We start from the raw sequence: 25,385 nt of genomic DNA, 5'->3' as shown, positions 1-25,385 counted from the left end.
TCACATAGGAGTAAATGGAATAACACATTGCTATTACATAAAAGTTACTATAGATCTGGCAGACAATTTTGGAATCAGCATCAGCTATGAAGTATTCTTCCAACCTCAACAAATATGGTTGCATTAATTTGCCAAAGATCTGGGATCATTGGCAAATTAATGCATCTTTATCTTTACAAAGACTTTTTAATTATTTCAATACAGAAGAACATGAAATGATTTTTCTGTTTTTACCTATAATATTAATAATTACCTATGTTTGAAAATCAGTGGCTGAGAAGAACTGTCCCACCCACATTCAACGAGCTCCTAAACACCCAGGTAAAAGATGTTCTGGGGTTGTTTAACACATGATGGTCCAGGATCACATGTACCTGTTGATGGTATGGTGAAAAGTGACCAATACATAAAAATATTGGAGAAATAAGAGTGGTTCCACAGGTCCCAGAAAGATAAAGAATTCCAACAGGATCTCAACCCATGCTACATTTCAAAAAAGTGAAAGTGTTCCTCAAAAATAACAACATCCAATTGCTTCAGTGGCAAGGTAATTCTCCTGACATTAATCCAAAAGAAAATTTGTAAGATTAGTTAAAAAGAGACTTGGAAAATTAAATTATGATACAAAGTATAACTTAATATAATCCATTATAAAAGTATGGTTTTGAGATGCAGAAATCAGAAAAATGTGATCTACACTGGTAGTGTCCATGCCTAAGCAAATTAATGAACTTATTAGGAACAGGGAGCACATATAAATTACTAGGTAAAGTTGGAGTTTAATTTTTGTACTTATTTTCTTGCAAAATTAATGAACTTATTAGGAACACACATAAATTATTAGGTAAAGTTGGAGTTTAATTTTTGTACTTATTTTCTTGCAAAATTAAAATTTTTCTTTAAAATGTCAAGTGTTCGGATTAATTTGTTCACTATTGTATAATTAGAAATATATTAGCATTTCATAACTTATTAAAAATAATTTTAATACTAAACGATGTATTAATTATAAATATTAACAACATTAATAATGTTTCTATTATAATTCACAAGAATTTATATTCTTGTTTCCATCTTTTGACTCTAGTATAACGCAAATATTAATTGCACATGAAGCATTACCTCGACTAGCTATTTAACATGATTTTATTTAAGACAACTTGCAGCAAACTAAATTGCTCTCAATATGGAAGCAGATAGTCATCAAATAAATTTTATTACTTAGTTGCACTAGAATTGAGAACAAGAATATAAAAGCTATCAGGTATAATATATAAGCCAATCCACAGAAAAAAACTAGCTATAATATTTTGTTTGCTTTATAAAAAAGTTATGCAGCTAAAGATCATTACTTGATGCACAAGAAGTTCAGCTACTTCCACATGATTATTAAGAGCAGCTAGATGAAGGGCAGTGTAACCATCGTCCTTCTTTTCATCAACAATCCAAGGTCGAGGCAGTTTAGACAAAAGGATTCTCATGGCACTGCAAAAAGCACAGAAACGCATTAGTTTATTTGTGAAAATAGGTGCGCAAGTGCACACACACATACAAAAACTTTTATAAGTAAATAATTAATCAAATGCTGTTACTGATTATGAACTTAAATACCTTAAAGATAAAACCTCAAAGCATATAATTATTATCATAATATGGAATCTATATTAAGTGCAATTCAATGCACATGCTTTAATTTAATAACAAATCAAATCATCAACTACCTGATACGTACCATCAAGGGGGGGGGGGGGTTGAACAGGATACTATGACAATACTACAAAGTTTACATTAATACTACTGTCTTGTCAACAATTATTCTCTGAATCAGTCCACCACTTGTCATTATTCTAATATTGTTACTTCCTATTCGAAGTGTGGCTATTAAATAATGAGACTGCTTGCAAAAATGTGGTTTATTAATACAATTGTACAACTTAATTGTTATCCCCTTCAACATACTCCCCTTCTCTTCTATACACCATTGCATATGAATCTCGGTGACAGGGGAGTTTTCCAGTGCATCGATTGTCTCTTTGTTTCTGTTTCTGGACTTAACTCCATGCAACTTTTACCTTTTTCCAAAGTTGAAATCCACATTGAAGGGCACCCATTTTCAGTTAGTGGATGAGGTAAAGGAGAAAACGGCAGTGCTACTGAAGCAGATAACACCTGATGACCTGCTTCCAACAATGGAAAATTTCTATGCAATGGTGTACAGATAGAGGAGGGGAGTATGTTGAAGGGGGGGGGGATAACAATTAAGTTGTACAATTGTAATAATAAACCACATTTTTGCAACCAGTCTCGTTATTTAATAGCCACACGTCATATTTCTATTTTCTAGGGCACTTCTTGTACCAATTTACCTAGATCTAGGTCATTTGCCTGCCATCTTGTCATCAACCATCTGTGTTGATAATTGACCTCTGCCATTCTGATTATTATTATTATTATTATTATGTAACACCTCCAGGGAGTCCAAAGACTCATCGAGAGAGAGTGTGCCAACAGCATCGAACAATTGGTCTCCTTCCAACTACTAACCGCACTCAAACTTGCTTAAGCCATTAATAGCAGAGGCTCTACTAATCGACCAACCTTTGCTGGCAAAATTAACTGACATTAGCACCTTACATTAGACTGTGCCCACATTCCTGACAACGTTGGGTTGTTGTTATTACAACGAGGGTGGTGTGAAAAGTTCTCAGCCTCAACCATAGATAGCAATACTATCGGCAAGATTTTTTTTTTTCTAAGTTGGTACATCTGTCATAAGCATCTATGTGAAATGGCAAGTCTTTCTATCAAGCAGTTTATTTTATACAGCTGCCTGAAGCAAAAGTGTTGTCTGTATCCCTTGAAATGGATAAAATTGAGTATCATGCGGTTATAAAATTCTTTGTAAAAGAAGGTTTAATGCCAAAAAAATTCATTCGAAGTTCATAAAAATTTATGGGCACTCTTCTCGTTCATTTTCAACAATTAAAAAATGGACTGCTGAGTTTAAACATGGCCGTACCAGCCTTGAAGATGATCCACATGAAGGAAGTCCAAAAAGTCGAACCACACAAGAAATCATTGATCAAGTGCACGATATGGTATTGGCTGACCGGCGAGTCAAAGTGCATGAAATTGCTGAGAGTATAGGCATTTCAAAAGAACGTGTAGGATATATTTTGAAATGCCTATAATCTCAGCAATTCTCAGTCATCTGCACGCAGGATGGGTGCAGCGCTTGCTCACAGCAGATCAAAAACACACTCGCATGAAAATCTCAGAACAGTGCTTGGAGAGTTTTAACAAGAATAAAACTGATTTTGCATGTCAATTTATTACTATGGATGAGACTTGGATTCACTATTACACACCAGAATCCAAACAGCAGTTAAAGCAGTGGACAGAAGCCAGTTGTTCAGCACCAAAGAAGACAAAGTCAGTTCTATCAGCAGGAAAGGTCATGGCATTGGCGTTTTTGGGATGCTAAAGACATTTTGTTTATTAATTATCTTGAAAAGGGTAAAACAATAACCGGGGAATATTATTACAATCTTTTAACCAGACTAGATAAAAAAATGCGTGAGAAAAGACCTGGTTTGTAGGGAAAAAATCATCTTTTATCAGGACAATGCTCCTGCCCACAAAGGTGTTTTGGCAGTGGGAAAATTAAGGGATCTGCACTATGAATTGTTGGAACATCCATCCTATTCTCCATATTTGGCTCCCTCTGACTTCTATCTCTTCCCAAAACTAAAACTCTTCCTTGCTGGTCAGTGTTTTTCTTCGAATCAAGAGATGATTGCAGCTGTAGAGGAGTATTTTGCAGATCTTACTGAGAACCACTACAAGGATAGGATAATGGTGCTGGAGCATCTCTGGAATAAACATATTAGTCTTAATGGAGATTCGTTTTTTCATTGTTAAGCCGAGAACTTTTCAGATCACCCTTGTATTATTATCTGAGCCCTCCGAAGAGACGAAGGAGACATGTATGTGTTCATGAAATGTAGGCATTGGGAAGTGCTGGGAGACATAAGCATCATCTTCATTTTTAATATAATACTGCATTTGAAACCTGCTTATCCTCCAAATTTTCTTCAGAACTCACATACCTCTGGTTCATAGTCTTTTTATCAACTGTTTCATTTCTAACTCATCTCTTAGATTCATACTTCACAGAGGCACCACCACCTCCTTATCCCCTATATGTCAATGTACTTTTTATTATAGTGGTAATATGATGTACACTCTTTGCAATACTTGCAATGTGCACAGAACTTCAGTCCACTGTCTATCACTGCTTCAAGATCCCAAATCTCATCCACTTCCTGAAGTGCAGCTCCACCAATACAGTATGTAGTATACATATCTTATATATCTGTATCTCAAAGTGTAATGCCTTGCATTTATTAATATTAAAACTGCACCCTCCCCACTCATTTGTCCATGCTAAAAGTCTATTCAAATATTCCTGTAAAGAATTAACATCAGCACTACTCCTGATATTTCTGGCTAACTTTACATCAAATTTGAAGTTTGCCGATGAGCAAACATTTGAAGACCTCCAGTCAATCCACATGAAATATCATTAACAAATAAGTTAAACAGTAGGGCCCAAGAACAGAAGCAGCCTAAGGCATGCCACTGGTCATCTTCCTTTTCTGGGACACTGCTCCATCATACACAACTTGCTGGTATCTTTCAGAAAGCCAGTCTTTAATCCATTTTGCTGGCCTGGTTGGCCGAGTGGTCAACATATCCACTCTCCAGCCAAAAGGCCACCACAGGTTCGAATCCTATCGTGGGCATGGATGTTTATGATCATCTGTGAAAATACTAGTGGTGGCAGTGGACAGTAGATGGCATTGGTGTAGATGATGCAGTTCACTGTAGTTGATGGATTGAGTGGTGGAGACGGAGAGCTGTAGAGTAGGTCCCCCTCCCTCGATGAGTCTTTGGACTCCCTGGAGGTGTCACATAATAATAATAATTTTTGCCGGCCAGGTTGACTGAGTGGTTAGCACATCAACTCTCGAGCGAAAAGGCTGTGGGCATGGATGTTTGTGATTGTCTGTGAAAATACCAGTGATGGTGGTTAGTAGATGGCAGTGGTGTAGATGATGATGATGGTAGTTGCGGTTTGCTGTAGTTGGTAGATTGAGTGGTGGAGACAGAAAGTTGTGGAGTGGGTGCCTTGTAGATGGCATTGGTGTAGACGATGCAGTTCACTGTAGTTGGTGGATTGAGTGGTGGAGACGGAGAGCTGTAGAGTAGGTCTCCCCCCCTCGATGAGTCTTTGGACTCCCTGGAGGTGTCACATAATAATAATAACTTTTGCCGGCCTGGTTGACTGAGTGGTTAGCACATCAACTCTCGAGCGAAAAGGCTGTGGGCATGGATGTTTGTGATTGTCTGTGAAAATACCAGTGATGGTGGTTAGTAGATGGCAGTGGTGTAGATGATGATGATGGTAGTTGCGGTTTGCTGTAGTTGGTAGATTGAGTGGTGGAGACAGAAAGTTGTGGAGTGGGTGCCTTCGCTTGATGAGTCTTTGGACCTTGGAGGTGTCACATAATAATAATAATCATCTAACCAATCTGCTATCTAATTCCATCTTCTGCATCTCATACACCAATCTGTCATGGTAATCTATTAAATGCCTTTGCAAGATCCAAGAAAATCACTGTATATGAATCTTCCTTACCCAACACATTCATTACCTTATCACATTCATGTTCTTATGTAAGCAGATTGCTAAAACAAGACCTGCCCTTCACAAACCCATGCTGACCACCATAGAGAATCTTATGTCCATGAACCCAATCCTGTATTCTATTTCTAACCAATTTTTCCAACACTTTCATCACAAATGCAGATATGCAGACCAGTCTATACCTGGAAACTTCTGATGCTTGTGGCGAGGTATTATTTTGCCTTCTTTCCACTCATTAGGATCCTTCCCCATTGCATGACTTTCATTAAATAATCAGATCAAGGGCATGCCTAACTCTTTTGCACATTCTTTAAAAATACGTGATGATATGTCATCCATTTCCACAGCCTTATTAACATCAAAATCAAGCAACACTTGATTCTTTCACCTTTAATTCTCCTGATACTTTATTCCCTTCTACGCGTGAATGATGCTGTGCAACAACACAAGCACTCTGTGCTCTCTCTCTCTCTCTCTGCTGTAGTACATTTCTCTCTTCGTTCTGACCATTTCCCTGATTCTCATTCATGTTCTTATTGTCACCACCACCGTTTTACAATGCATCACTCTGCCTTGCCATAATCACTTCCTCACCTTTTTATATCCATCCTGTCGTTCCACTACCTGCTTCTCAACCTATCTCTGACTCTTAGCAGTACTAATTTTGTATTTGGAACAACTGCTCCAAATGGCCAACACCAAACCCATTCAAATGGATTCCATCAGCTTGGAGCCATTCTAACTTACCTTGAAATTCATTACATACATTCATAAATTGAATGCTCTGTGCCTGAACAATTCAACCATTTGGTTCTTCAGTACCATTGTTCTCCTTCTCAGTACAATACTGTCATATCAGGGCAACCAACTTACCACTTACCGAATGACACTATTTTCCTTCACTCCTGTAACGACTTCTTTAAATCCCTTTCCACATTCTTTGTCTCACAATTGAAGTTGTTTGTGCCTACCACTATCACTAATTCTAATGCCTATTCCTTCCCTCTATGTAAAGCATCTGATATTAATGTTTTTTTTGGGTGCACACATAAAACAGTTGTCACATCATATCCACTACAAAAAGCCCATGGAAAAACTTGATCCCTGAGTTGTGACCTTTTGCGTTGCTGGCACAAGCTTCTTTACTGCTACCATTTTTGTAATGTTAACTAGCACTTCCATGTTAATCAAAATAACAACCAAAGCGAACACTTTTAGAACCACAATACAATGATTATATCTACACGACATAATTAAGAAAAAAAAAACTTTGTAGCACTGTTCAAATACACCACTTCTCCTTGAGACACTAACAACACACCTGAAATGTTAGTGCTAAATTAAAAAAAAAGTTTCATCATTACTAGTTTCCTTTCAATAATTTTCTTCCATATTAATCTGTTATCTGTCCAGTATATATCTTTATATGTCTTATATATCTCTCTTCTAAGGCACGTTTTACTGTATCAATCCACTCTTAGATCTTGGTCTTTCTCCTGCCATCCTGCAAAAAACACTCGGCCTTTCCTCTCCCATTCTGTTTAAATGATGGATCCCGAGCATTCTCCATTTACAGAAAACCAACACATTCAGGTAGATACATTCACCAGTAGTCACTGTGCCACTCAGCAATATGAGATAATAAAAACTTTATATAACAGAGGGCAAAATTAATCAGTTCTGATAACAGTGCCTTGAACTTGACCATATCCTCAACACTTTCTTAGCCAATGGCTACAATCCCCCAAAACCCTAAAAAAATATATTAAAACCCTGTTACCAGAACCCCCCCCCCACCTCAGTGCAGAGATTACTCAAAATCTATCACCATTCCATATATTCAGGGCACATCTGTAAAACTGACAAAAATCCTAAGGAAATACAACCTCACAACACTTACAGACCACATAAAAAATTGCATCTCTTATCTGCTCCACCAAAGACCAGCCACATTCCCTAGACATATCAGGTGTCTACCAGGTCCATTTGCAGTTGCAAACTGCCCTGCTACGGCCAAATAGCAGGACAGCCAATATCAGAATTTCTGAACACAAGTACTACATCCAGCACCACCAATGCAGTCACTCAGGACTTGCTGACCATACTTTGGTCACCCACTGCAGACACACTAGTAGAAGGCTACTCTAGTACACAAACAGGATACACTGGTAGAAGGCTACTCTATTACACTGCAGCAAATACAAATATGAAAGGCTATTCCTGGAATCTGTCTCAGGCCTGAAAAACTTTCAGGGAGCATGAGACTGCCCCAAATTTGTTAAGCATTAATCCTCAGATCTTCAGCTCAACGACTAAGACTACCCAATTTATCCCACTAGGGGATGCCACTTAGGATCCTAGGCTCGACTTTGGTTGACTTTCTTCAGCCTCATTTGCCCAATGTTAGTACCTGCGTGCGCATATCATTTTTTTTTAATGATCCCTGAAAATGACAATGTAATGTTGCCAAAATATAGGAAAGTATTAATTAAGTTTTTATAATTAATATTTTAGTATACATTGTTATTTCCTGAAAAATCATAGTTATGAGCAACCAATGTATAAGACTATCTACCAGAATGAAATAGCCTTGAATCCAATTTTATTCACAAATGCCTTCAGAAAGATCTTGAGTTACAAGAATTAGTGCATTTTCACTGATCAGACTTCAGTTTGAGGATCACATTCATAAAACAATAATCAGCAAATTTTGCTTGTAGAAGAAAGAATATTGTGATATAGTAAGACATGTCTGTGGCTAATATTGAATTATAGCTCTCACTCAGCTTTGCTCACACATTTTATGGATGCCCAACAGTATCAAAGATATTCAGAAAACATTCACTAAATACATATAGTATTATATAACAAATTTATATGACTCCCATCCACAAAATGTCGTAAATTTACAGTACATTAGTACTGTATGTGAGATAAAGATTTTTTATAAAATTTTATTATATACTGCTCAAAACAATTAGGGGATATTTTGGTTTTCTTGTAAATTATAAAGTTATAAAAATAATTTACAAATGTAACTAAATATAGATTATTTAAACAATATCTCAATAATTACACCCTATCCATAAGTAAGAAATATTTATTCATGTATAAAGTACCAATAGTTATAATTATTTGCAGAAATTTATAATTATCCAACAGAAACTAAAATATCCCCTAATTGTTTTGCGTATGTGTGTGTGTGTATATATATATTTCTTCTGAGTGATGTCTAGGAGGATTAAGAAGGAATTTGTCAATGATTTTCTTTGAATATCCGTTAACTTCGAAAGAAGTTTTCAGATGGTTTATTTCTGTAAGCAGTTCATTTGGGTCATCAAGAAGAGAACGGGCTCTATATATATAGAGAGAGAGAGAGCCCGTTTTATATATATATATATATATATATATAGGTCTGCATGGTTAGCCTGTGCACTTTGCAACCATATGCCTAGGGAAGGAGTGTGCTAGGTTCGATTCCTGTCGGTGACACGAGGAGCTGAAGGATCTGCCTCAACCATAGCCAAGTTAGCCAGTCTTGGGTTATGAACAGTAGGGTTTTTTGCCTGTTTATCCTGGGGTTTTTCATCCCACAAAGCAGGCAACCTGGCCTTGAGAACTCAACATCAGGGCATAGGGCTGACCATCTTAACCTGTGAACGGTTTGAGGCCCGATGATTAATAAACCCTCGACACCGCAAGGTAGAAGAGAGAAAGGATGATGATATATATATATATATATATATATACTGCTCAAAACAATTAGGGGATATTTTGGATTTCTTGTAAATTAAAGTTATAAAAATAATTTACAAATGTAACACAATTACATAAGTAAGAAATATTTATTCATGTATAAAGTACCCAATAATTATAATTATTTGCAGAAATTTATAATTATCTGCCAGAAACTAACATATCCCCTAATTGTTTTGAGCAGTGTATATTTGTACATTATCCAGAAGCTCTACTCTAGAGATGAAGTTGGATGGTGGCCTCACAACAGTGCTGAAATTCATATCCCACCTAACTCATAAACATCCATGTCCATTGCAGGATTCTAAGCTTGGTTGCAGGATAGATATGCTAACTATTCAGCAAACTAAACTTGCAATTTAATTTAATTAAGTTTATAACATAGTTTAATAAATACGAGAGTGTGTGCTGAAAAAGTAGTGGTAATCACCATAAAGGAATTGAGGTAGAACCACGTTCTAAGCATTTATCAGAACTTTTCAGCCCCCACCTTGTATAATAGTCAGCATAGTAAGTGAAGTGGATAGCACTTCCTCTCTTCAGCTATAGTTGTGAATTAATGTGAATGCCAATGGCAGTAGATCAATTTCATCAGTAGGTGTGGGATCACAAGTAACTAGAAAAAATTCCAAAAGGGTGTCTTGTGTCCCTTATCAGATATATAGATATTAAGCTGATAAGAGCAGATACTACACTCTGATCTTAGCCAAAAGGCTGAGAATCTGTTCGTCTTCATATCAATTTAATATCCAATATGGGCCTAATCAGCCACGAAGATATAAACTGATTTTTGGAAGACAAGGAATGTATGTAGCTTACTCCAGCTTTTCCCAGGATTGTCCAGCTGTTGCACTACATCTAAGATCAGTTCTGAGAATTTTGCTCAGCATGCTTATTCGTTTGGAAAACAAATGAAAATGTACCAGTATAGTGATGTTTTCATTCCCCAACAGAAATCATACTGCAAATGCAAGAAAAACAAGTAGATTTATTGTACTACGAATAGAGTAAGGATACAATTAGAGTCTATGAATATACGTAGCTACAATAAGTGTAAACTGGAGACCTATGGAATAAAAATGAACCAATAATATGATAAACACTCCTCTCCCATAGGCACTATACATTAAGATGATACTAATTTTAATCTAAAACCTTCAAACCAGCATGCTGTATGTGTTTAAAACTTTGTAAAAATGCACACATTCAATGCAGAAGGGACATAATATACCATCAAGTGAGTTTCCTCTTGAAGGGAAATGTAGGATGTGAGACCACCCAGTGTAAACACGTTAAAAGTATGAAATCTATGAGATATACTCTGATATTTTCTATTATATTTCATTTTAATAAAATGTTGGTCGTGACCAACATTTTTTTAAATTTGAAAAACGCTACAGCATGGTTTCTGGTTGGACCAAGTATTATCTAGTACTTAGATTACATGCAGCATTAATGCATGACAGAATTATAACTAATTAATAACTAGAAGCACATTAATTTTAAAGTTTTTTATTTATACAAGTTTCAGCTACATTTCATAGCCATTTTCAATATGATTATAGGAAAACAATCACAAAAAATAGAACATTAATTCAATTTGAAAGTGTTTAACATTATATGCACTATTGGCTGCAGGAGAATAGCCCTATTTGCATTAATAGATATTCAAAAATAATTACAATAAAATAAATCTGTTAAATAAAATATTCAAAATATAAACAATTAATTATACTTGATAGAACACGTAAATGGGTCCGTAAATTGTAATTAATGTAACCCAAAGTGCTACATAGAAGTTATTTTTCAGAAGAAAATAACTTTTATGTACAAAAGAAAGATTCCGGTACTGCGACCACATGTTTATTAAAATAAATAAAAATAAACAAACCTGACAAGTTTCGTATGTCGTTTGACTTACATCTTCAGGGGTTAAAGGTAACTAAACGTTTAAACACAATAAATGAGAAAATACTCAAAATATTCCATTCTATGATGTTATGGCCGTCTAACTGTTCATTAAATTAAAAATCCGAATTCAGAATCTGTGCACGCTAAGTCTGAATAATGCTGGATGTTGTCTTGTACTGTTGTTCACGTTCACACTGTCCGAGGTCTGACTTAGGTATATTTTTTATCAATGCTGACCAAACGTGGTGTAGAATTAGCACCTGGTTTTTGTTGCATTGCACTGGAATTCTAAGCATATTAGCAGCTTCTTTAAATTTCCTTGTGAAATAGTTTTTTTTCAATATAAGACATGTTCATTTTATGCCAGAGTACATTATGGCCAGTGGAAGTTGTGTGGGATGGTAGACCCGATTTGTGTTCTCTTCTTTTTTGCATGTCTTTTTGGTGTTCATTCATACGAATTTCCCCTGATCTTCCCATCTGGCCTACGTACCAGATGCCACAGCAACAATGAGTTTTATATACACCTGGCTTTTTTAAAGGGTGATGTGGAGGTTTGGGGGTAGAAATTTCGATATTTTTTCTAGCAGAAGAAAAGCAACTTTAATGTTATCTTTGCTTAGTAATTTGGCCAATTTATTTGTAACATTCTTGATGTATGGTAGCGTGACTGCATTCTTGAAATCTTGCTTTAGTGAGATGCTTGTAGGAGGTGTGTTGAGGATTTTCTTAATTATCTTACGTTCCAAACCATTTTTTTGCAGATCTGTGTTAAATAATGTAATTCTTCGTTTCTCTCTTTTTTTTTTTAATTTTAATAAGTTTAATAAAAATCTTGAGGATAGAGCTTACAATATTTCCAGCACAGAAAAAAAGAGAAATGAAGAATTACATTATTTAACACAGATCCTCAGAAAAAATGGTTTCGAACCTAAGATAATAAAGAAAATCCTCAACACAACTCCTACAAGCATCTCACAAAAGCAAGATTTCAAGAACACAGTCACGCTACCATACATCAAGAATGTTACAGACAAATTGGCCAAATTACTAAGCAAACATAATATTAAAGTTGCTTTTCTTCTGCAGAAAAAATATCAACATTTCTACATCCTCCAAAACGTCCACATCACCCTTTAAAAAACCAGGTGTATATAAAATTCATCGTTCCTGTGGCATCTGTTACGTAGGCCAGATGGGAAGATCAGGGGAAATTCGTATGAACGAACACCAAAAAGACATGCAAAAAGGAGAGAACACAATTCAGGCCTAGCATTCCACACAACTTCCACCGGCCATAATGTACTCTGCCATAAAACGAACATGTCTTATATTGAAAAAAGCTGTTTCACAAGGAAATATAAAGAAGCTGCTAATATACTTAGAATTCCAATGCAATGCAACAAACACCAGGGCCTAATTCTACACCACATTTGGTCAGCATTAATAAAAAATATACCTAAGTCAGACCTCGGACAGTGTGAACGTGAACAACAGTACAAGACAACATCCAGCATTGTTCAGACTTAGCATGCACAGATCCTGAATTCAGATTTTTAATTTAACGAACAGTTAGATGGCCATAACATCATAGAATGGACTAATTTGAATAATTTCTCATTTATTGTATTTAAACTTTTAGTTACCTTTAATCCCTGAAGATGTAAGTCAAACGACATACGAAACTTGTCGGGTTTGTTTATTTTTATTTATCTTAATAAACATGTGGTCGCAATACCAGAAGCTTTCTTTTGAACTGCTAAACCACAGAAACCAATGCCTACAACTTTTATGTAATACTTTGGTTTTGTTCCACTGAATCCTGTGTTTGGTAGATAATGCATGGTTTTCTAAACCAGATTTACTGGGTTATTTAAGTGAAATATATTCTTGATGTCACTCAAGACAAATTGGTACAGAACAAATAGTCATCATCATCATCGATTTCCTGACATGTACCCTCAAGGGGTGTACAGGATATGATAGTACTACATGAAAAATTTACATCATTACTAACTTCCTATCTGCAATTTTCCTCCAAATCAGTCTGTTACTTGTCAAGACTCCAACATTACCAGATCTTATATTTCTATCGTCTAAGGCACTTTGTACCGTATCAATCCACCTATATCTTGGCCTTCCTCTGGGTCATTTTCCTGCCAACTTGGCAGAGAACACTTGTTTTGCTAATCTTTCCTCGCCCATTCTGTTTAAGTGACCATACCACCTAAGATTAGCTCTGCTAACGCATTCCTGGATTCTGACAATGTCAAGTTCTTTCCTAATATAATCGTTTTTAATATGATATTGCCATTGATGCCATCTGTTCACACCCCTAATCTTTCTCAGGACTCTCATATCTGTGGTCTCTAGTCTTTGGTCAAGTGTTTTACTTCTGACCCAGCTCTCAGATCCATAAGTTAAAACTGGTTTGAACACTGTCTTGAATACAGCTAATTTAGTGTTCCGAGTAATTTCTCTCTTATGCCATATGAATTTATTCAATTGACTTCCTACCATACCAGCTTTGTTGATTCTGTCCATATTTAATTTACCATCTTCACTAAAAATCGTGCCTAAGTAACCGAAATGTTTTACTTATTCCACAGGTTCTCCATTCACAACACAGTTGACATTTTCAATGATTCTGCCTATTTTCATTGTCTTTTTATTGCTGACCTTCATACCATATCTATTACAACAGTAATTCAATTTAGTCAGAGAACCTTGCAGACTGTAGCGGATTTATTTAGAAGCATAACATCGTCCGCATAAAGCAAAGAGCTGACGTTAACATCTCCAATTTTGATATCATGTTTAATACCACTTTCCTTCATAATGTGATCCATATAGATAATGAATAACAGTGGGGATAATGTATATCCTTGTCTGACACCAGATTTAACATTAAACCACCTTCCTGTACTTCCTTCAATTCTAACTGCTGACTTACAACTCAAATAAAGATTAAGTATTGCTTGATATAATGCTCCATTGACACCATATAACTGTAGTGTATTGAATAGCTTCTCTCTTGGCACCTTGTAATATGCCTTTTCCAAATCACCAAAACTTAAATACAGATCTTTGTTATATTCCCATGATTTCTCCACAATTTGTCGTAAAGTGAAGATCTGATCCTGACAGCCTCTATTTGACCTGAATCCAGCTTGTTCTTCACCAAGCTTTTCTTCCACAATTCTTCTTAACCGTTTCTCAAGTTGAAAGGTGGTAAACCTCTTGGCAACTCCTATAGGTAAAGATGACCTTGCTACTGCTTCTGCCTGGTGTCTCCAACTCTGGGCCTGGCTCCCACTGAAGAGACCTCAATAAAGATCGAAACTAGTCTTGGTAGTGGCCAATCCCTTAATGCATAACAGTAAACATATCCACAAGGAGATGTGTTTTGCATTATGGGAGATATTCGGATAAGAGTGTTGGTATCTTGCTCCACCTTTGCTACGAGTTGCCTGGTGTTGTACTACTTACCCAGGTAAGATAGTACAACACTATATTCAGTCCTGAAGATATTTTCAGGCGCAAACTTTGTTTGCTCTCACTGGGATAAAGGGTTAAACTAAATTTATTAACGTTTCTCAAGTATACTTGCATATATCTTACCAGGAACACTCAGTAAGGATATACCTCTGTAATTCTCACATTCAGTTTAATTTCCCTTTTTATATATGGGTACTATGAAAGCTCTACTACAATCATCTGGAATGCGTCCCTCTGTCCAGGCATTCTGAGCTATGCAGTGCAGCCACTGTAAGACTTTTTATACCACCATACTTATTTCTGGTTGAATATCATCTACTCCTGCTGCCTTTCCACATTTCAAGCGTTTGATGGCTTTTTCTACTTCAAGTATGGATATGTATTCTTGACCGCATGCATGATCAGTGTTTTTTTATCACTGTGCTGTCATCACGTCATCACTGCTTGTTTCATTTAGCAAATTTTCAAAGTAATTAATCAATACTTCAAGGATATCTTTTTCTCCTGTTTTCATGTCACCTTTATCATCTCTAACTCCTTTTACAGCACTCTTTCCTCCATTTCTAAGCTTCTTCAACAACCTACAGAATATTTTACCACCTTCTTGATATTTATTTTCTATGTTCTTGCCAAAGTCCTCCCATGACTTTTGTTTAGCTAGTTTTACACACTGTTTAGCTTTCTTACATTTGTCTCTGTATTCTCTAAGCGCACAAGCTGACTTATTTGCAAGGAACTTTTGATATGCTTTCTTCTTTTCCTTCACTGCCTCTTAAACTTCCTGTGTCCACCATGGATTTCTAATTTTTCTATCCTTGCAGACAACTTTACCACATGCCTCTCTCTAGCTTAATCAATCAGGGTTTTCTTCATGGCTTGCCACTGAATCTCCAAGGTTTGGTTCCTGTTCTCAAACTCTTTCATTTTTCCTTCAATAATCTTTGTGTATTTTAGTCTACAGTTCACATTTGAGAGCTGCTCAACTTTTACTCGCTTTAAAACTTTCTTACATGTCATTCTTTTCAATATGAAATTCAATTTTATCCTGCTTAAGACTAAATAGTGATCATTTCCAATTTCAAATCCTCTGTACACTTTGGTGTCCTGCACCAGGGAGAAAACATCACTATCAACAATAACATAGTCAATGAAACTTTTCTTATTCCTTGCCTCTTCTCTCCATGTGAATTTGTGCACATTTTTATGTTGGAACATGGTGTTAGTAATAACCAGTCCATGTCCTGAGCAGAAATCCAACAGATATTTGCCATGATTATTAGCTTTGCTCTTTTCTCCAAATTTTCCCAAAACATTTTTGTATGTCTGACAATCACTTCCTACTCTGCTATTTAGATCCCCAACAAGGACCAACTTTTCCTTTTTCATTGTGTCAGCAGCTTTCTCTAGAGCCTCAAAAAATCCTCCACTTCTAACTTAGTAGAACCGTCTGTGGACCACAGGCACAAATAAGTCTCATTGTCCAGTTCCCCGTTCTGATATTTGCCCAAATCACTCTACTTGACACTGTCTGCCATTCAAGAAGATGAGCCTTGTATTTCGTGTTGAATACTATGGCTACTCCTTCTTTTCTTTGATTGTCATTGCCTGAATATAACATTTTGTATTTATTGCTCAGAAAGATCTCGCCAGTTTTTGTCTTTTTTGTTTCAGTCACCCCATAGTCTGTCCATAATAATAACATACAGTAAGCTGCAAAAGCAGGGGATTCTGTAAATTCCAAGATCAATAAACTTTATAGCCTTTCAGATGAATTTATTCCTGGAATGAAATAGTAGTAAAAAAACTAAAAGTTCATCATGCTTTTCCTCCATTACTATATGGCCTTCCTAAATTACATAAAGAAAATGTGCTGGTAAGGCCTATTGTAAAATGCATAGGATGTTGGACTTATAAACTCTCAAAATACCTATTTAATCTCCTCTCTGCATTTTACGGGAAACCCTGCTTCTTTCATAAAAAATTCAATACATTTTAAGAATAAAATTTCTGGATTATCCTTACAACCCACAGATTGTCTAGTATGTTTTGATGTAGTCTCGCTCTTTACAAATATCCTTTTAACAGATACAACTGAATTACTTCACAATGACTTTCCTCCTGATATTGTAAAATTATTTGACTTTGTCATCAGTTCAGGATATTTCAGCTGCTAGAAAAAATTTTACTTACATATAGAAGGAACAGTTATGGGGTTGCCCATAAAATTAATTCAATAAACACAAGAATCAAATTTATCTTGGAAGTAGAAGATAACAATCATCTTCCTTTTCTGGATGTTCTCATTTTATGTCAACCAAATGGTAGCCTACAGCACTCAGTATACAGAAAACCAACTCATACTGGTATTCTAACACACATCCTCACCTTTGTCAGAAATATTGTGTGGTCAAATCTCTAGTAGATAGAGCTCATACAATATATTCTACAGATTCTCTTCTAAACAAAGAACTCTCTATTATCAGAACTACCTTTATCTCTTAATCAGCCTCAAGAAGTTACCAGAATTTGTATTCCATATGTTAAAGGACTTTCGGGAAAAAATGGCAAAACTACTTCGACAGATGGAGTTACAAATCTCTTTCCATCCAGTTTGTAAACTTAATACCTTCCTTATCTCTCATAAAGACAAATATCCTCTCTTTCTTATCTTGGAGTTTACAGATTTCCCTGCTCTTGTGGTTTATGTTACTATTATAAACAGACTGGTTGTTCAGCATAATTCATCTTGAAGAATATCAAGAATATATTTCACTTAAGAACCCAATAAATCTGGTTTAGCAAACCATGCATCATCTACAAAACACAGAAATCAGTGGAACAAAACCAAAGTTTACATAAAAGTTATTTTCTCCTGAAAAGACTGTACAAAGAAAGCGGTGAAGAACACATTCACAGTTGAAACTTTAACAAAAATGATTGCCTTAAAATTTCACAATTTTAGGAAGTTATACTGACTAATACACACCACATCGTGTTCCATAAATTGTAATTAATTAATTGTTTATAATTAAAAATATTTTATTAACTAAATTATTTTTATTGCAATTACTTTTGGATATCTATTAATGCAGATGGATCTATTCTTCTTTTGCAGCCAATAGTTCATATAATATCAAGCACTTATGGGCACCTCCACTGAGTCTGTAAACTTGTGAGCTTGTTGCTACATCAGCACTAATAATCATTCATACCTGTACAATACCTGTCATATTTTGTTTTGAACTCATTCAATGACAAAGCACTCACAAGTGATTCTGGCAATCCATTTCACTCATTCTCCACTGTTTAAACAAAAAATCTAGTCCTCATGCCCTAGCTAACCACACTCATACTTAATTTCCATGTACAACCTCTACCTTTTTTTTTCACATTATTCATGTACTGAAATATATCCTCCACATCAATCCAATTAAACTCCTAAACAACTTAATTGCATCACCTCCTTATCTGCCGATCAACCAGCCTTTGTAGCCTCTAAATCTTCACTGTCTCCTTCAGTTCTGGCTCGAGGATATGTGGTGCCCCTAGGCCAGTTTTATCAATGCATTGTAAGACAAGACAGGCATCATAAAATTCTTTACTGTTAAAAGCAGTTTTAACAGTAAGTTTTTTTGGCAATATAGTTATTGCCAAAAAAAGTGCACATAGAGCATTTTGGGGGCACTGCTCGTACCACCAATGCTTTGACTAATACTATTACTTTTTTTTTTTTTTTTTGATTTTTTTTTTACGATGTTGGTGTCCCAAAACCATTGTACCCATAGGATGGCGCCTCTTGTGCCTAAGCCTAGAGCTGGCCCTGCTCTCCTTACATGGAGTATCCTACAGACTTGACACCATCTTGGTCACTCACTTCTGAAACTGCATCTCAACATCTGCAAGAAACCCAGTACCAGATTTGATGCAAATATCCAGATCACACCTTATCAAAGAGGAACAATAACATACTTATCTCTGCTTGACAAGTTATTCTTCAATAACCAGGTAATCCTATGCACTGTTTTGGACAGTTTTGCAATATGCCCTCTGAACTTCAACTCCCCATCCACCACCCACCAGCCCCAAATTTATAAATAAAACAGAAAGTAGATAACTGGTGCAATTGGCTGAAGCAGGCAATTGCACCAGTGAAGAAAACAAGAAGAAATATATGAAATTCATTTTTACTACTCAGTTGAAAGGTTGAAATATGTAACTTTATGGCTGGAAGACACATTAATTAAAAATTTATGCATAATGATTATGTATATTAAAACTGTTGAATGTCATTATTCATAACAAGAGCTATGGCAATGTGTGGAAACACCATTTAAAAAGTCGAAATTATGCTTAACAATAAAATAATAAAACAAGTTATGCAATTCAATTGCCTAGGAAATATAATCTCACAATACAATACTGATTCACAATTGGAAGGAAAGACTACAAATTTATAATAGAATGAATGACATAATTAAAAGAAATTTTGGAAAATACATGACTAAAGAAACTCAAGATTACATAATATGACATCTAACACATCTCTGAAATTTGGAAGTGAAACTTAGATTTTTAAACAAAGAAACAGACAAAGATTGGAAGCAGCACAGATGAAGTTTCTAAGACATCTCCTGGGACTCACTAGGTTAGATAAAAGAAAAACACAGAAAACAGAGAATGATTAGATACAAAAAACATCTTATAAGAAATAGAAGAGACCAGCTACACCACATAGAAAGAATGAATGAATAACAATAGGATTCCTAAACTAGCACTAGAATATAAACCCACAGGAAGAAGAGACCATGGACATTCAAGATTAAGATGGAAAGATCAACCTCATCTACAGAGCATAAAAAAAAAAATCCTATACCTAAATTTGTTCAGACGATGAATACCATTATTGTTTTCTCTCTCTTGTGTGTGTGTGTGAATAAAATACAACAAAATAAATATTAAAAAAAACATGAATGTGAGATAAAAGAGGATGTAAACTAGGCACATGAATATACATAATCAACATATATATGGTGGGGGTTGAATCTTGTGCTATGCATATTGGTTTGGCCACAGGTTACCTTGATCACCTTGATGGACCTATGTTTCACTCAGGATTTCTCCATGAGTGCAGGTCACAAAGATGCCTCCAACGATCTTGATCTTGAGCTTCTCTCTTCCATGTTATACCCATAGATTTCATTAGTGGATCTTCCCATCTTGTAGGTGGTCTTCCTGGTTTTCTCTTTATTCTTGGTTGCCAGTTGAGTATTCTGTATGTCCATCTGTTATTGTTGAGTCTGGCTACGTGACCTGCCCATCTCATCTTGCTTTCATATACTGCAGTTACCACATCTTTTATGCCTGATCTCTTTCTTAGTTCCGTGTTTCTAACATGTTCCATTCTGCAGATGTTACAAATCCTGCGTTCTATTGCACGCTGAGTTATTCTGAGAGTCTCTTCTTCTTTTCTTGTCATGTTGCATGTTTCTAATCCATATGTGAGTGATGGTAGAATATCACTATTAAATAGTTTTGCCTTCGAAGAGATGTCAAGATTTGGATCAGTAAGTGTTTCTTTTAGTCTGTTGAATGATAGCCATGCAGCTTTCTTTCTTTTTGCCAGTTCTTCAGATAAATCATTATTTATTTTTATTGTTTGTCTTAAGTACTTGGCCACAGGTATGATTGTTTAATATATGGTTTATCTGCTGTTAACTTTCTTCAAGCACTAAATTAGTCCATATTGGACTAAGACTGCAGCATTTTTCTTCTGATGCTCTGGTTTTTTCCTCACAAACAAATTCATAGTTGTTACAAATACTCTATGTCATAAAGTATGAATTTGGTTAATGCACGCATTTAAGCTATATGCTGTTATAGCTGAACTTAATTCTGGAAGACAACTGATAATAATAAAAAGCTGATGAAGGAAAAGGTTAGAACTTGTGTGAGGAGTGCAGGGAGAATATCTAATCTAGCCATAAATACTGTTCCACTTGAACAGTGCATAAACCTTTAATCTATGTATAGAAGCATTCAATGTTTGAAAATGTCCACCTTTTGCCTTCACATATGCATGAAGTCTGTGAGACCACATATCAATGGTGGTATGCATGACATCCAACAGAAATGCTGCCACTGCTCTCTATAAATCCACCTTCAAGGCTGGCGATTCTGAGGTGTCATTTCTTACAGTCTACTCTCTCAAGCTCCAACCACAATTTGAAGACTGGATTCAGATCAGGACTTCCAGGGATGGCCAATCAGATGGTGGTATATGGTTAGGCGCATTTGTCTCCAACCACTGTTGTGTTGTCCTTGCCTTGTGTGCAGGAGCTGAGTCCTTTTGGAGGGTCCACTGCCTACTGTGAAACAAGGTGTTGTTCAGATTCCAGCACGGTGTATTGATACACTTTGGTGAAGGTTTTGACCCCTTTCTCAGAGAAATGCAACTGGGATATCCCCCCAATACGCCAACCCACAACTATTACTGATGTGTGTGTGTGTGGTGGTGGTGGGGTGATGACCTCTCTCTGAATCCTGGGTGCTATGGCATGTGTGGTGTGACCATCCAGGACATGTACTTGATCGTTTTGGTGGTTAAACAACTCTTCAATGGTGAAAATCTTCTCACCTGTGTGTGTGTGTGTGTGTGTGTTGTAGTCTGTGTTTGTTTGTGTACTGCCAGAGAAGTGTCTTTGATTTTATCAACCTCTGCAGAATAAGTTGTAGTGTTAGAAAGTTTCCAGTAAAACGACAATAGGTTCTCACCCGCAGGTGAGCGTTCTCACAGGATTATGATGGAGGCATGCCTTCACCATCCTCACAAGCTATTGCATCCTAACACAGTATGGTTGACCTGTTCTTTGGTGGTCAGATATGTCTTTTCTATATTGTTATAATGGTTAATAGTGTGATACACGAATGTCTTACTGATTCCAAGTGTTTTTAGCATGTTGAAAATAACAGGTAGCTGCATTCCAACCTTGTGAAGTGCTATTGCAGCTACATGGTTCTCATAATCTCCCTACTGCATGTTAACCTGTATAGCTAGACAACTCCCTCTCTACTGATAAACACACAAATGTTGGTGTTGTGCGCAGCAACCCCACCATTAGAAGCTGTTGTGCGGCTTCTAATGGAATTGGGCACATGTGATTATGTGGGCAGTGCGGGAGGAGGGGGTGCAGAAATTTCAACAGTATTTATGGCAAGACTGAGTATACAGCATGACCTTCAACAAAGAGTGCCTATGCTGAAAATTTAAACTGATTTTTAAGAATAAATTTTTGATCAGCATGAAATTAATTAGATAGTGTTTGCCTATCTAATTAATATTAAAGACTCTTAATACTGATTAACTGAGTATATTCTCATACACACTTTTTATGTGAATACTCATCCATGAAAGATTGTATAACATATTAACAGCATCTATGATACATCAACAGCCTGCTCATACAAATACTTTGGGTGGGCCATATATAATCAAGTAAAAACCATATTTAGAAACTGAAACCAAATAAACATGGTAGTGGTACCACACTGGGTAATCTCATTCATTTACTATCTAAAGACAATATTTACAAAAATCTAACACTGGGAACAGTTCAAACACTCTAGGATTTGAACCCATCATCCGATGGTTGGAGAGTGGATATGCTATTCAATTGGCTAACCTGGTTCAACTCTGCATAAATATATTGACTGAGGATGATAAATATAAGTAATTAACATAATGTTGGATGTTTGTCATTATTGGATACAATCACTGATTACTTTAAAACAGCCAGCATATTGTTCTTATTATTACACCTAATGGTAGCAAGGGCAGTAATGTTAAGAATTCATATGCAAAAGGCACTGTTGATGATTATTAGTTTTGTGAATTATTCCTTGTAATAATTGCTCTGTAAACCATTAAGGTTAAATATTAAGATATTGTGAATATATTAAAAATATTAATAACAGAAAAATAAGGATGTTGGAAGATTTTTTTTTTTTTTGCAAGGAGATGTGCTTTGCATTATGGGAGATACTAAGACAAGTGATGAGAGCTTAGTCCACCTTTACCACGAGTTGCCTCAGTCCTGAAGATACTTCAGGTGCAAACTTTGTTTGCTTACACTTGGATAAAGGATTAAACTAAATTTATTATAGTCTAACCAAGTGGGAAAAAACTTCCAACATCTTTCTCTAATCCAGAGTAATTTAATAATAAAGTGGGACACCTTTTGGCAAATAGTATAGGTAAATATGACTTCTCCATTACTTCCACCTTAGTATCACCACCTCTGGGTCTGGCACTCACTGAAGAGACCTCACTAAAGGTCAAAACTTGTCTGGTTAGTGGCCCTTCTCTTAATACATGTCTGCAAGGAGATGTGCTTTGCATTATGGGATATACTAAGACAAGTGATGAGAGCTTAGTCTCCACTTTTACCACGAGTTGCCTCAGTCCTGAAGATACTTCAGACACAAGCTTTGTTTGCTTACACTTGGATAAAGGATTAAACTAAATTTATTATAGAAAAATAAGTGGGAAGAAAGAGAACAGTGAATACACACAAGCCAACCTATATGAATTGGAAGGGTGAAAAGCGTGTGTGTGTGTGTGTGTGTGTATACACACACACACTCTGGTCTCTTTTTATGCATATCTTTTTTTTTTTTATGCAGTGCATATTTCATGCAAATTCGGGGTCTCCCCCATTGTACATAATGAACAGCATGTTGCAGCATTCTGGCATGACATTTAAGCAGTGAGTGTCTGTGAAGTTTAATTTTGTGTGAGTAAGTGTTTGGCTTTTGATTATTGTAAGTCTAAATTTTGCTAATTTTTATTTTAAAGATTTAATTTGGCCCAATGGAAAGAAAAAAGCACCAAAGAAAAGCAATTTCTTTGGAAATGAAAATTGCAATTTTAGATCGCTTAGCAAAATGAGAGGGATCTACAGTGATTGGTAAACATTTTAATTTCGGCTAATCTACTATACGAGCAATTAAAAAGATTGAAGCCGCAATAAGAAAATCTGTCATTTCTGGCACAAAAATAAGTGTTACATTATCATTGTACTCAAGAAAAGCTTTATTAGAAAAGAAGAACGTGCGCTCGTAATTTGGATTGAAGAATTAACTCAAAGAAGAATTCCTATAAGTGGTTATTTAATTAAACAAAAGGCTCTGGTTTTATGAACAGATGAAACAACTGGAGCCATCTACTTCAGCTTCCCAGACTGATAAAGAATTTTTGGTTAGCAAAGGATAGCTAATCAGATTTTTAAAAAGGAATGCACTTCATAAAGTGAAGATTATAGGCAAGGTTGCAGCAGCAGCAGCAGATGAAGAAGCCACCAAAAATTTTCAAGAGAAATTAGCCAAAATTATTGAAGATGATGGATATTGTCCCAATCAAGTGTTTAATGCTGAATAAAATGCCTAGTCGAACTTACTTCGCAAAGTCTGAGAAAAAAGCAAGTGGGTTTAAAGAAACAAAGATCGAGTAACGTTGTTACATCAGGGGATCGAATGTTGAAACCCCTGCTAGTAAATCGATCTCTAAGACCACGTGCTCTAAAAGGCAAAAATCTAAAACAGTTGCTGGTACACTGGATGGCTAATACAAAGACCTGGGTAACAATTGCTGTATTTACTGAATGATTCAATAATTGCTTTGTACCAGAAGTGGAAACATATATGAAACAAAAAGCTTTCGATTTTAAAGTTTCATTAATTGTTTACAATGCACCAAGTCATCTGCGTTTAGAACATCCAAATGTGCAGGTAGTGTGTTTTCCACACAATACAACAAGCATTATTCAGCCATTAGATCAAGACATAATTGTTACTTTCAAAAAATATTACGTCAAGCTAACTTTTCAATTTATATTGGATAAACTAGAAAATGAATCATTAACAGTAACTGACATTTGGAAAAAAAATTCTATTTTGGACTCCTTAAATCATGTTGCATCTGCTATCGCTGAAATAAGACCACAAACTTTAAATTCCTGCTGGAAAGCAGCTTGGTCTGGTTTCCAGCAGGTTCAGTTGATAACATAGATGTTTGGTCTGGTTTCCAGCAATTTCAGTTGATAACATAGATGTTTGAATGGTTTGCGTTGCAAACCATTCAAACATCTATGTTATCAACTGAAATCATTACTTCGGCACATGAAATTGGTGGAGAAGGTTTTGATACATTTAGCCAGAATGACGTAGACAAATTGCTTGTGGATAATGCCTTAAGTGACGATGATATTATTGGATATCGATTAACTTTAGATATCCTAGAAGATCCAGAAAACGATAGTGAAGTGGAAGAAAAACCTGCCCCCCCCCCCTCACTGCAAATATAATTCGAGAACGTCTTGAATTGTGCAGTAAATTGGAAAATCATTTCTTATTAATGCCACAAGTTCTGAACAAGCCTTTAAATTCCATCGTGAAGAACTGTATGTCTGGATATCGCAAGCTGTATAAAAAATTAGCAAAATCATCATCGCAAAAT

The 25,385-nt window shown here is 35.9% G+C and overlaps 1 protein-coding gene and 1 pseudogene across 1 annotated transcript in view; both read right to left on the bottom strand.

Annotated features, from left to right (window-relative positions):
* Nucleotides 1–25,385, bottom strand: part of mib1 (E3 ubiquitin-protein ligase mind bomb 1) — a 515,003-nt gene that overhangs the window by 169,338 nt on the left and 320,280 nt on the right. The window contains exon 13 of the mRNA XM_090415624.1: nt 1,353–1,485. Within this exon, the coding sequence (XP_090271750.1) occupies nt 1,353–1,485 (133 nt within the window). The remainder of the gene's footprint in view (nt 1–1,352; nt 1,486–25,385) is intronic.
* On the bottom strand, nt 10,016–10,192 carry LOC150108167 (U2 spliceosomal RNA; annotated as a pseudogene).

This window comes from Typopeltis vanoorti, chromosome 3 (assembly GCF_054136105.1).
Source record: "Typopeltis vanoorti isolate ZY-2024b chromosome 3, IOZ_Tvanoo_1.0, whole genome shotgun sequence".
Taxonomy (NCBI): Eukaryota; Metazoa; Arthropoda; class Arachnida; order Uropygi; family Thelyphonidae; genus Typopeltis; species Typopeltis vanoorti.
Note: the sequence above shows the minus strand (reverse complement) of the source record. Positions and strands in the feature narration are given on the sequence as shown.